Source organism: Podarcis muralis, chromosome Z (assembly GCF_964188315.1).
Source record: "Podarcis muralis chromosome Z, rPodMur119.hap1.1, whole genome shotgun sequence".
Taxonomy (NCBI): Eukaryota; Metazoa; Chordata; class Lepidosauria; order Squamata; family Lacertidae; genus Podarcis; species Podarcis muralis.
The window spans coordinates 12,089,703-12,103,643 of record NC_135673.1 but is presented as its reverse complement, the minus strand read 5'-3'; the positions used below and the strand labels follow the sequence as shown (position 1 = coordinate 12,103,643).

The 13,941-nt window shown below is 43.4% G+C and overlaps 1 protein-coding gene across 9 annotated transcripts in view; it reads left to right on the top strand.

The window, feature by feature from the left end:
- The window catches only part of PBX3 (PBX homeobox 3), a 232,080-nt gene that overhangs the window by 202,819 nt on the left and 15,320 nt on the right, over window positions 1-13,941 (top strand). For all 9 annotated transcript variants that reach the window (XM_077922598.1, XM_077922594.1, XM_077922597.1 and 6 more), the window contains one exon: window positions 11,838-12,003. In XM_077922598.1, the coding sequence (XP_077778724.1) occupies window positions 11,838-12,003 (166 nt within the window). The remainder of the gene's footprint in view (window positions 1-11,837; window positions 12,004-13,941) is intronic.

The following is a 13,941-nucleotide window of genomic DNA, read 5'->3' as shown; positions in this document are numbered from 1 at the left end:
CTTTGGCTGACAATGACTCTCTAGGGTCTCCAGTAGAGGTCTGAGGTTTTTCTACTACTTGATCCTTTTAAAATGGAGATGCCAGAGATATGTCCAAGAGCCTTGTGCATGAGAAACATGCATTGTGCTACTCGTCCACGGGCACTCCCAAGGCAATCACCATATTACTCAGCTTGTGAACTTGCTTAGGGGAATCTGGCCAGTTCTGGGCTGCCTAGATTTTTGGTCTGACCAAACATGGCTGTTCTTCAGTTTATAGAAGGCTTCCTCAACCTCGGCCCTCCAGATGTTTTTGGCCTGCAACTCCCATGATCCCTAGCTATCAGGACCAGTGGTCAGGGATGATGGGAATTGTAGTCTCAAAACACCTGGAGGGCCGAGGTTGAGGTAGCTTGTTGAAATAAGAGACGATGTGGGGTTTGGCTAATGCAGCTCTTGCCAATGTGGTGCACTCCAGATGTTTTGGACTACAACTCCCATTAGTCTCAGCCAGCACAGCTGTTGCATTCCAAAAGATCAGGAGGGCACTAGGTTGACAAAGGCTGGGCTAATAAATCTCTGGTGCAATTGTGGCAGATTCAAGCAGTAGTGCTTGTGGCATTGTCCTTGGAGAAACAAATTGCCCTTCATGAGGTAGTCATTCTTGGCTTTGACCCATGTACCAAATGGAAAGTTCTAGTATAAAACTATCAACCTCATAAACAAAGGCAATGGAAGACCTTTAAAGGGCTGTTCTGGAGGTTTCTGAGATAAGATATTACATGCAGAGAAGTCCTAAATGCATGCATCCTAAAGTGGTATATAATTGCTCAGTATGAATTTCTGCTGTTGCTGTTTGCTTTTTATTAATATTTGTTGTTACTATTGGTAACAGCTATGAATCAGACAAGGTGCTTGTGGTACAGGCATTTCACCTTTTACAACTTCCTTCAACAGCAGACATAAAATTAACCTTCACCTCCTTGTTTTCCCTGCCCCCAAACACAGTAATTAAGAAAGTTTCCAGGAAAGAAACATTGCCCTGCAGAGGCCTGCAGAAAGCTTTTTGTTCTTCTCTAAATGTTCATCTCTTCTCGTTTCACACTCAGTCATTATATCCTCTTTTCCGCACAACTCCACAGCTGCCGCCTGCTGCTGCTCCAACAAGTTTTTGTTGTCCTGGGGGCAAGAGATGGATGCACGCTTCTCCTCACTCCCCCACCCCAATCCTCATTCTTGTCTCTCAGCAGAAACTTGGGAAGCCTTGCTTAGCAGTGTATGCTGCAATTTGCCCTTTGGCTGTTTCATTCATACAATCACAGAACTGAAATAGTCAGGCCCAGAGTCCTCTGTAGAACTGGGAGTGTGTTGGGGTGTGTGTGCTGAAGAAACCCCCCTCTCCCTGCACAAACAGGAGCCTCCTGTCTTGGCTCAATTGGACAAGCTAAACAGCCCCAGGGTGTGTTGTTTCCACTCCACTTACTTTGCGCTCCTAAAGCTTTCTCTGAGTCTCAGGCCTTCTGGCTGATGGGAGAACTTGTGCCGATAGACACTAATTAGAATTTAAAAGCGTGATTCATGTATGATATGATTTTTTTGATATATTTTTTAAAGAAAAAGGCCTTCTCAAATGAATTAGTTACATGCTAGAAAGGAACAAACTATTTGAGCCTCATTAAACTCTGCAAGAGCCAGTGCTCCTTTGTAAACGTAGATGGGACTCCTTATTTATTGAACAGAAAGGCTGGGTGTTTGGTGATTCATAGACACCCACACCTTATTTTGGAGACCCTGGCAGGCTGCTGCCAGTCGGAGCTGAGCTTAAAAATAATTTGATCTGGTCCAAGTTATCTAACTATGTTACAGAAGGCACACAGTTTCTCTATTCTTTCAGAATTGTGCTATTTGCTTAGCATCTCTGAGGAATACAAAAAAAATCATGCTAAAAATACATACTGGGGAGAGCCTGTTTACTGTTTGTGGTTTCCATGGCCTACTTCTTCCTCTTTCTGCTGCTCCCAGTTTTCCTGAGTTTAGGAAGCGTTTGTGGTTTCACTTAGCATTAAGCTGCAGAGAGCAGATGGATGGGGTCTGTTTGGATACACACATATAAAATAATACACAGATCAGACTTTTCAAGGATCATATTAAGCCAAACGTATTTATTAAAATGAGTATCAAACACAATTTTATTTTAATAGCATGGGAGATGTAGTATTAGGGAGGAGGGAATTTCTCCCATACAGAGCATTGTTGTCCATAATTTAGATCTTTCTGCTCTGCGTGTGTTTGTGAGAGAGGAGGAGGTATCATGTTCTTCCTGGTTATTGCGGCTGCAAGTGTGTGAAGTCTCTCTAGCTGTTTCTGGGAGACCCCCTATGAAAGAGCAGAGCACTTCTTTGCTAATACAGTCATACCTCGGGTTACAGATGCTTCAGGTTGTGCGTTTTCGGGTTATGGATGCGGCGAAACCCGGAAGTACTGGAACGGGTTACTTCCGGGTTTCGGCGCATGCGCAGAAATGCTAAATCACGCTTTGCGCATGCGCAGAAGCGCCGAGTTGCAACCCTTGCATGCGCAGACGCTGCGGGTTGCAGACGTTGAGGGTTGCGAACGTGCCTTCCACACGGATCACGTTCGCAACCCGAGCGTCTACTGTAATGTAACATGGCTTCAAGCACAAGTATGGGTGTGGAGGGGGGAGGGGTTAGGCAGCTATGTTAAGTCTATATATTTGAAACTTTTATAAAGAGGGAGCTGGCATTCTGTGTTTTGTGTGTGTGTGTGTGTGTGTGTGTGTGTGTGTGTGTGTGCTCTATTTCAGGGATTTTAACCCTACTTTGCAGCAACGTGTGAGGGCAGCTTACTAAGAATCAAAATAACAGTGGCAAATTTTTATGCTTTGTAACCCATTTAAGAAGCCTGTTTTGAGATTATGAAATTAATTATTTAATTAGCAATAAACAATGAAATTAAAGAAAAATAAAACAAAGCTGCAGAGACAAAACAACTCATATTTAAAAAACAAAGCTAACAAAACACGAAAAAGCAGAAAGGGGCAGAAATTACATCAAGGTAGATGCCAGGCCACCTGTCCTGGGGAGAATTTACAATCAAGGGCACTGTCACCGAGAAGGACCTTTCCCTTGTAACTACCTCCATGCTTCGGCTACAGAAGGCACTTTGAAAAGGGACTCTATTGAAAATCTTAGTATGCAGGCAGGCATTTGTGGAGACCAGTAGGTCTTCAGGTGAGGAGAGCAGACCAGAGAGCAAAGGATTGGCGTTGGTCCTCTTCTCCCCACACCCTTCCAGGACCTGGGCATTCTTTTTTGTTTGTTTGTTTAAAAGCCACTTAATATTTAAAAGTATTTTGAGTGCTCTACAAAAGCACAACATAAAAGCAATAAAACAGTATCATGGAAATGGACCCCAACTTAAAAAACACTTTAAAAAGACCAGAAATGCAACTCCACTTTTCCAAATTTCATAATCTGTTAACATTTAACTAGGAGCAGGGCATAAAGCATCCACTGCAGATAAACAAGGAGAAGTGCAACAAGAAATTTCGCCTGCAGTTTGTGGTCCATAAATTTGCAGTCTTCCCCTGCTTTTTTATTTTTAATAATGATGCTTCAGTGATCCCCATCGCTGTCTCAGATCAAATGTTTTTCTTTCCTGCAAGTAATAGTCCTTGTCAGGGAGGAGAATCGGAGCCACAACCTCCCTACAGTTGTGCATCTTGATGATTTAAGTAATAATTTATTGCCTTTTTTATTTAACATTGTAATTAACATGATAAATAAGTGCAAGGGCATTGTTTGAAATGTAATATACAGTTAAGCCCAATTAATTAATTGGCCTTCAGTGATTGGGAGCCGAATGATGTTCTTTTTTAATGTGGGGATAGTTTGTTTTAATGAAAAATGTGCTACTAAATAGGTTTATCTTGTACACACTGGCTTGTGCTCACACACACACAAACTAAACTAACTTTTAACACATGAAGGAACTGAGAGAGATGTGAAGATAATAGTTCCCAGAATGATTTGTAGATGAGTAAAACATTTAGAATACTTTTGGAATTATTTTATCTTCTGTTTGTTTTCTTAAAGCAGTAGTTTTCTACAATTCTTTGGATGCTGTTCAATGATTCCTCATTGATAACATGTGTAATGGCAGATAAGTTTTCTGAAGGACAGCTGACAACTGGCACCAGTCTCTCACTGCATTATGGAGCCTTGGATGTGTTCCAAGGCATATTCTTTAGTTTACGGCAGGGGTGGCCAACTCCCAAGAGACTGCGATCTACTCACAAAGTTAAAAACTGGCAGTGATCTACCCCCTTTTTGGGGTTTCAGGTCAAAGTTGTTGAGTTTTTTTCAGGGAGGAGGTAAACGAGGTAAAATGTTGAGCTTTTTTTAGGGGAGCAAAACAGTTATTCAGCTTCTTTGGGGGGAACCAATGATCTACCAGTGATCTACTGCAGACATCCAGTGATCTACCAGTAGATCACGATCTGCCTGTTTGGACATGCCTGGTTTATGGCAGTGATGAGGAACCTATGGCCCTTCCAGATGTTGTTTGACTCCCAACTCTCATCAGCCCCAGCAAGCGTGGCCAGTGGTCAAGGATGGCCAGAGTTGTAGTGCAGCAACATTTGGAGAGCCACAGATTCCCCATCCCAGGTGTATGAGGTAATGAAGGGTGTGCCCTAGGAATTTGTTCCAGAAATCTCTGTTTAACAAAATGAAAATGTTGGCAGATTCCAAGTTAGGGATGATTAGGAAAGGGGTTGAAAATAAGCTGTTAGTATAATACCTTTATATAAATGCATGGGGCTCTCACATTTAGAACACATTGTACTGTTCTGGTTGCCTTGCCTCAAAAAAGGATACTATGGAGCTAGGAAAGAGCATCCAGAATGATGAAGGGATTTGAGCTCTTTCCCTAAAAGGAAAGTCTAAGTATTGGGGCTTTTTATCTTAGAAAAAGAGTCTAGGCTAGGAGATCTAATAGAGGTTTATAAAATTATGCACTGTGGACAGGGAGAAGCTTTTCTTGTTTCATAATGCTAGAAGTAGGAATCATCCAGTGAAATGGATGAGCAAGAGATCCAGGATGGACAGAGCTGTTAATTAATTGATGGAATTCTCTACCACAAGATGTGGTGACAGCCACTAGCTTAGACAGCTCTAAAAGAGGATTAGTCAAATTCACTGAGGATAGACCTATAAATAGCTACCAGTTCCAGTGACTGTATGGAATTTCCAGGTTCAGAGGCAGTATGCACTCAGTAACAGATGCTTATGGGGTGGCAACAGCAGGGCTAAGAGGCTAATTTTCTTCAAGCCCCACCTATGGACTTCCTAGAGGCACCTGGATGGCCACTGTGAGAAGCAGGATGCTGGACTCTTCTTATGTGCAGATGCTTCTCCATGAGGAAGCTGATTTGGAAGCTATTCCCTGATCACAAATTTTAAGAATGCTACCCTAAAGTTCATGCAGCCTCCTTGCCAAAGCTAAACAGATAGCTGTCTGGTCAGTGCCTTGATAGGAGAAAAGCAGGCTATAATGTAATATACAAACATTTTGCATGCTACTGAACAAATTTAAGAACACTTTAGTTTGCCTTGGCCTCCCCAACTGGATGCTTAATAGTGCTCCATAAACAACATTTCCACTGTTGAGTTCCTTTTTCCACAATACCTTGTAATGTTTGGTTACTCTCACTCTGTCATGACTACACTGCAGTCTGATATTAAGCCCACAGCAGCTGTAGCAAACATGAATGGGAAAATGCATGATGATTACAATCAGCTGCAGGACCACATTCTCCAGCATGAGTCAGCCTAAACGTTGGCAACCCTTATCAGAATCCAATTGGTTCTCTCCATTCCACCAGATTTCAGTTACTGCACTATATTAATGTTATCCTCTAGGACCAAGCACTCCAATTCACCTGTCTTGGCCTGGAGGATTCTGGTATTAGCATGTAAACACTTAGATACAGTGTCTCTCTCCAAGAATCTTTGGCACTTGTGTTTTGGCCTGGGGTGCTTTGGCCTCTATAAATTGCTATCATGGACACCTGAACTGGTTCTGTGCCTGCCCCATTGAAATTTTCATTATTATTTTTTCATCCTCATCCCACAGGGGACACTTGTTTTGAATTGGATCTGACCACTGCAATCAGTTTAAAAGTTGTTCTGTTACCTTTTTTATTTTAAGCACCAACAATCTGGTCCCATCCTGCTTCAAGTGGAGTCTATCTCTTTTGTACATACCAGGCTTTTCCCAAAATGTTCTCCTGTGTCAAACCAATCCAAACCCCTCTTTCTGACACCATTGCCTCATCCACATATTCATACTACAAACTTGTCTCTGCTTAGCTGGCCATATGCGTTTAATGGCAGCTAGATAGCATATAGCCAAGCTTCCCAGAAGTCTTTCTGCTTACTCCAAAGGTCTTCATAAATCCCATTTTCAGAGAGTGATGTCTTCCCAGATTGGCACAAGCAGCACCTTAGTCAAGAGAGACTGCAGCATCTCTTGATTAGATTTGGATTTTTTTATTGACTTCTGCAGAAACGGTCAAGATAATAACCCAATATGGGTTAAGCTTGCATTACGTTATTTATTTTTTTTGCCAAAAAGTCACTTTTGACTCTTTTGCTTGTGACTGCAATTTTGCTACTCTTCCTAATATTCTAATTTGAATTGTCTTATGTTCCTAAGTTAGCATCAGGTCTTAAAAATGTTCCTTGAGGACAAAACACAGGGAAAGGGAAGGACCTATTGCATTCTCCCCAGATGGATATACCTGAAACTGGTGGGGATGTATAGTGGGGTAGGAGAGCTGAAAATAATGCCAATATATTTCACATCTGGCAGTGTGCCCCTTTGGTTTCAGATGGTACATGGGTAAAGGTACCCCTGACCATTAGGTCCAGTTGTGGACGACTCTCAGGTTGTGGCACTCATCTCGCTTTATTGGCCGAGGGAGCCGGCATACAACTTCTGGGTCATGTGGCCAGAATGACTAAGCCGCTTATGGCGAACCAGAGCAGCTCACAGAAATGCCGTTTACCTTCCCACCGGAGTGGTACTTGCCCTTCACGTGCTTTTGAACTGCTAGGTCAGGGGTCTGCAACCCGCGGCTCCGGAGCCGCATGTGGCTCTTTTACACCTTTGCCGCAGCTCTGAGGCGGATACTAGTGAGGGGGGAGGCACATTATGCGCCCCGACACTCCCCACTGTGGCGGGTGCTGTACTGGCTGTGACATCGCATGGGGGCGGTGCGTGCGTTAGTCACGCACCGTCCCGACGTCACCTTCTCGCCCGCTGTCAGATCGGAGGGCAGCGGCGCGCATGCTTTAAATGTCGCAATGGTTTTGCGGCTCCCAGGTTTTTTTTCTTCGGAAATGGGTCCAAGTGGCTCTTTTTGTCTTAAAGGTTGCAGACCCCTGTGCTAGGTGAACAGGAGCTGGGAACGAGCAACGGAAGCTCACCCTGTCGTGGGGATTCGAACTGCTGACCTTCTGATCGGCAAGCCCTAGGCTCTGTGGTTTAACCCACAGCACCACCCGCGTCCCTTGGTACATGGGTAAACGAGCCTAAAACACACAGGGCCCGAATTTTCATGGCCCTCTAGCAGCTATAGTGGCTCATTTACCAGAAGTCATGTATTTTGTGTTATCTCTAGAAGTGTATACTTAATTCTGATCAAACTAAGCCTCCTAAATGCATTGGTTGCCCAATGTGATTTTTTTTCAGCTCTCCTACCCCGCTAATATGCCTTCCTTTAGGGAGAGAATAGCAGATTCAAGGAGAGATGTTAGTCCCTGAATTTCCCCAGTCATAAGATTAGGCCATATACAGTGTGCTCTGTAGCTGATACAGAGTTCCTAGACATTTCAGGAAGAATTTGGAACCATAGGAACCAATAATGGGGGCACCTGTGGCGCTCCAGATACTCCTGGACTGTCGCTAGCAAAATCCCTGAACCTTGGCCTTGCTGGCAAGAGCTACTGGGAGTCTTATAACCTCTGGAGGGCCACAGGTTCCCCACCCCTGCTGTAAACAGAGTGTGTTCTGGACTAGAACATACCCAATGCATCAATGGTAGCAGTTGGCCTTCAGTCCCTTTCTCACATAAATGGGCTCTAAAGCAGATGGAAGCACCCAGAGAAAGGCCTCTGATTACTCTTGGCATCCAGAGAAGCTCATATGGGAGTTGGTTTAAATGTCCACTGTATCTGTATACTTGAGGGATGAGATTAGCATCTGTGCATCTGTCTTACTTGTCAGTGGCAAACCATCTCAGAGTAAATGGGGAAACCCCAGATGCCTACTATTGCTACAAAGGATTCATCCAGATGTTTCCAGAAGGAAGCAGGATGCTTAGCAGGTATAGAAAGTTTGCTGTCTCCTCCCCTCTCCCCATGATTCTAGCAGGTAGAAAGGTCAGTTGGGGCTTCAAGGCAGCTGTGAGGAATGTGGGGGGGGGGGGGAGCAATAGGGGTGAAGGATAGCCTGGGGTTAACTGTGGCTTTGAAGGCTGCCAACCCTTTCTGCATTCCAGACAGTGGGCAGAGCTTGTGGCTGTTCCATAAGCATGTTTCATGAAAGCCCAAGAAGGCAAAAGATTTCTTGGCTTCAGCAGTCACTTCCTGCTTTCCTGGAATTTAGCTCCAGGAAAATGGGTTGGGTTGCATGAAATAAAAAAGTGAAGTAATAAATCGAAAAATTCTGTGCACAATTTTTGATGGGAGTGGATGGGTGGGGGACTAGCTCTGGCTTGGGTATTCATTTGGATGTGGAATGCAGGTTAAACATAACGTATGATCCACTGCTCCTTTCATTGCTTCCAATTAAACCTTGCTTGTTAGTTTAACCTCTAGGTAATCCCATCAAACAACGGATGTCAAGGCAACACTGCCCACAGTGGCTTTGGATGAGTGGCCATTAATTTTAATTGCCTTGATATTAAAGATTAAGAAGTAGTGGGACTAGCAGGGTGGAAACGATCCGACAAATCCACTCGCTGAGCCTTCCCCAGGCTGCAGGGATATTAAAATTTTACTGTGAGAATTAAACAAGCCTTTATTAGTGATGGCTGTTGTTTGATTGGTCCAGAGGTATGCATAAACACCAGATTCTTATATATCCGCGGACAATATGGTTGACGTATAGAGATTCTGCAATTATGAAACTGTTAATAAAGCCATAATTGGATTGTCCACAGTAATTATTTGCTGGCTTTCATTAATGTATTATTGCTTCCTGACTGACAAGGTAATATTAAGTGCAATATATACAATACAGCCGTGTGTCGTCCTGGGAATGCAGCATGTAAAAAGATGCACCTTCACTTATTGCATTTAAAGCTTGGGGGCCTTTCATTAATTTATGTTAAAGCAAATGCCAGCATTATGGAACCAAGAAAGAATTCTCTTTTCCCCCCGCACAGTGAAAATGCCTAATCCTAGCTGTAGAGTTGAGCAGTGTTTTTAACAACCAAAGGTTAGCATTACAAAGCCCAACATTATTTGAGCAGGGTGGGGGTACAAGGACAGATTGCTAACCTTCCCTCCCTTCAAAGTATAATGTACCATAAGCAGCACATGTTGTGTCCTTACTATCCATTGAAGGCTATAAAATGTCCAGCTAATGATTACCTCTACCAAAAGATGCGGGAGCTCTAGACAAATATGTTAATTGTTTGGTTTTACCAAGCTCCACCCCGCAACAAGACTCTGGAAATCTGCCTTATACCGGAGCGGGCTTCTTGCCGTTCTATTCTGAAGGGCAATGGTTTCCCATGATTTCTGGCAGAGAAAGGATCTTCCCTATCCTTTTCGCTGGGGATGCCAGGAATTGAACCTGGGACCCCTTGCCAGCAAAGAATGTGCTCTTCCTACTGAGTGGTGGAGCCTTCCCCATTGGGAAGCTAAAAGGGAGGGGAAGGTAACAGACTGTGTTTAGGAAATCTCAACTAGCAGAGTTCCCCACCCTGCCCCAGAATATTCATTGCTATAGGGCAACCATAAATGCCTCCATACTATCAGCAATCCGCATCCTCACTTCAGACCTATTTGCACAGCTAGCAACCAGCACCTACCTTACTTACAAGGCCCAGAAGAAAGAGGCCAAGAATGAATATGGGAATACCAAGGGGAGAAACAAGTATCCTCTTAGCTGCAGCCTGTGTTGATAACAGTCTTGGACATTTATGAGTAAATTATTGTTACATTATTCATCAGGCTGTGCTAGCTGGAGCTAATGGGAGATGTAGTCCAAAATATTTGGAGGGCACCATTAGTGAACCACTGTATTGTTACAATCTCTAAATTTCAGCTGTTGTAGATCTGCTTGATAAGTATTTTGCTTCTGTTATATTGATGCCCTGGTGTGGACATAAGAGAATGCAGCCTTGTCTGCCAGTGAGAGAGGGAGTTTTTCATAGTTATTTACTACAGTTATTAATTATGAACATTCCCCTAATGGCCAAGATCAGAAAATAGTTTCTGCATGCCATTTTCCCAGCGGCTTTGTTTCATCTGCTTCGGCCATGACCTTTGGGCGGGTTAATAGGTAGAGCCTTAGAAGCTGGCTTGGCAACAACAAAGCCATCTTCAAAGGGAGATAACAAAGCAACATTTCATACATTATTGATTTATTTGAGCCCCCCTCATTGTTGCAATGGACTGAGCTCACTTCTGTTTGCCAACCTGCCAAGGTTGTTCCAGCCCAAATAACAAATAACAATTGCATGTTTCTCCTTAAAATTCCCTCTTCATTTCCCTCTGTTCTACTTTTATATTTCTCTCTCTCTCCCCCTCCCCTCTCTCTAACTCCACCTAATAATGGTTTCTTTTTGACAGTGGTTTTGCTTTGAATGCCTGGTAAGGTCCAAAGGCAACTTTTATCCTGGAAGTGTTAACTATGTTTGGCAACAAAATAAGGGCAGCCAGTGCTTCTTATACTCCTGATAGGAGCTTGCTGGCTCCGTAAGAGGATAACAATTTATGGAATTGTGGAAGGGAGTCATCTTCTTGTTACCCCACCCTCACACCCCACCACAGAAAGCTAGAGTGATGAGTATATGGCCTGGCCTCAAGTTTGACCAGTGGTGAAGGGAACACTTTCTGTAGATTAACATTTGGGCTTCTGAACACGATTGGCAGACAAGAACTGGGTACTCTGGATACTCTGAGGCAGTCCTCAAATTACCGTGGGGAGGTGGGTCCACTGTCTTTATAAGGCTACAATGACCAAGGCTTTGCTAAAATTGAGGGAGCCATAGGTGGGGATTGTGGGTTTTACCAAGCTCAAATCCTTCCTTTTGATAATTCCAGCAATGCTTGAAGGCTTGATAATGATTCTTGGAGGGTTCTGGTTTGGTGACAGACCCCCATGGTGACTTTTCAAGGTAGGAAATGTAGCAGCTTTACAACTTGATAAGTGAAAGCTATCACTGAATGCTGAACAGAAAGGCGGTCTTCCACGTTTTTCAACTCCAGCACTAAAATGGAATTAAAAAAACACTACAAAGTTAAGTACTAAGTGTGCCTGTACTTTAACATGCCTTCAGTTTAAATTTGCTTCCACCTTAAGTTTTTGTTGATCTGAGTTACGGATTTTAAAACTGTATTGGACCCTTCAGCCCTAATTTATTGCATTCTGGATTTAAGTGGCCACTTTTATTAGAGTGAAGACTGAGGGTTTTGTTTTGGAAGCGCGGGAACTGATGTCTTGAAGCGTCCCATTTGTTGCCACAAAACATCCTGGGAGATTTGGCTCCTCCCCCTCCGGTCTCTCTTTGATTTAAAAATGTACTCTCCTTTCTGTGGCAGGTATCCAACTGGTTTGGCAACAAGAGAATCAGGTACAAGAAGAACATAGGGAAATTTCAGGAAGAAGCCAACCTTTATGCAGCAAAAACAGCAGTGACAGCTGCGCATGCTGTGGCGGCAGCTGTCCAAAACAACCAGACAAATTCACCCACCACACCAAATTCTGGTATGTACCAGCCTCTTCTTCATGGCATGGCCTGGTTCACATGTTAAAAGCAAAGCTGGAAGTGGGAGGTGGGTATTTCTCTCAGAGGAGCAGAAATTCTCTTTCATAGCTTATTGACTTCTTGGGGTGAGACTTTTTTCTCTTAAGGTGCACCCTGCATTGCCTTAGCAATGGGAGTTCATTTAAATGAAAAGTTGGGTGAACTATCAGTTTCTTGACGCATTCCAGAACAGCAGACACACAGCTAAAGGTCTGGCAGGCTAGTTTAAATTATTATATTTTGGAAACTAAGGCCTTGTTTTGTAAAATTATGTAGCCAGTGAATTCACACTGAGCTGTTAGAATTCTTGTAAGCCTTCCATTGTTCCTTTGAAAAACCAGCATGGTTACAAAGACCCAAGGCAAGTACATACTTTAAAAGGGACCTGCTGAAGCACACCCTTTCCTTAAAGATTTGATGTGGAAAATTGGCCTTGCATACGAGTCTTATTTCAAACACAGTGGGGTGGGGTAAGTGTTTGGAACACTTTTTCTTTCCTGTAGATGCTTCCTCGGTTTTATTTCAGGAAAATAATGGTTGGGCTATCTCATTTCACAGTGTTCTGTGAATAACAAATAACAGAATAGCAAATAAACAATTCATGGTCAAAGTTTTCCACCCACATTGTGTTTCTGAGGCCCCCAAATTTGGTCTGTCATTGGTAGCCAACAGAAATGGGGGGTAGCATTACCTGAACTTACACTGTACCTCTGAAACAGTACAAAGTGAGGGATAATCTTCTGGTCCTTTTGACACCTTTAATCATGGTGAAGTCAGTGGGGGATTGTACCTGACCAAGCACTTAACTTCCAAAGGCACAGCCAAACAGGATGGAGGGGATTGCCCACACAGTTGTTTGGGCTTCTTAGGCCCTCTTGAGTCTCAGAAGCCCAAGTATCTGTGGGACAGTCTCTGCCTCCCACCCTTCAGGGTTAAGGAGAAAGACTAGGAGCAATCACACTTAGTGAGTAGTATTGTGGTGCCTTACTCTTCCATGCCTGTTCTTTCTGAGTATCTTGTCTGCTGTTTTTGAGGTTTCTCAGCAATGTGTAGCCATGGGAAGGCTGGTCTCCTTAGTCCAAGGATGCAATCACACTTTGCAAACGCCAAGAAGCAAGAGTTACGCCCTAGAACCCCTTTCCATACTGAGAGGTTCCATTGTAGACAATTTAATATATACCGGTACAGTTTTTCCCTGGGAGTAGCAAGCTTGAAAACTGCTCTCCTTGATAGTGTTAGGTCTAATCCAGACTTCCTCTTGTGCCATGCTTTCCAGGCACAGGTCTGTGCTTTCCAGGTCCATCTACAAGCAGTTTTTATTGTAGTTTCACTGCTTTCCTGGGTAAAACCTCCTGTTTACCACTGAATCAGTACAAACGGCAGTCCATGGAAAACCCAATTAACATTTGTTCTGTTGCAGTGGTAAGCAGTGGGTTTTCCCAGGCAAAGTGATGGGACAAAAAAAATTGCTCAGAGACAGACATAGAAACCGTGGACCTGGGTCTGGAAAGCGAGTTGCCTGGAAAGTCTGGATGAGTCCTAAGAGTAGTACGAAAGAAGTGTGAGCAAATATTAGGTTGTCTGTTGTTGCGATTTCCTTTCGGGAGGATTTCCTGGCAATGTGGTTGCATATATAGTACTAACAAGAAAACAGTAGTCCAAAGAGACACCTCTTCTTCCTTTTGCACCAAAGCAAATGCTGCTCTGTTTTGATGCAGTGTAACCACAGAGAAGCCTCCTTAAAACTAGAAATAGCAAAGCTAAGTGACAAACTAAATAAGAGGTGGCTTCTTCTGATGAGAACAAATCAACTTAATTAGCAATTAGCAGCCATTTCCATCCTAAGGAGGCATTAAACCCCCATGCTCAGTATAAGACTTTTCTTGGGTATTTAGTGA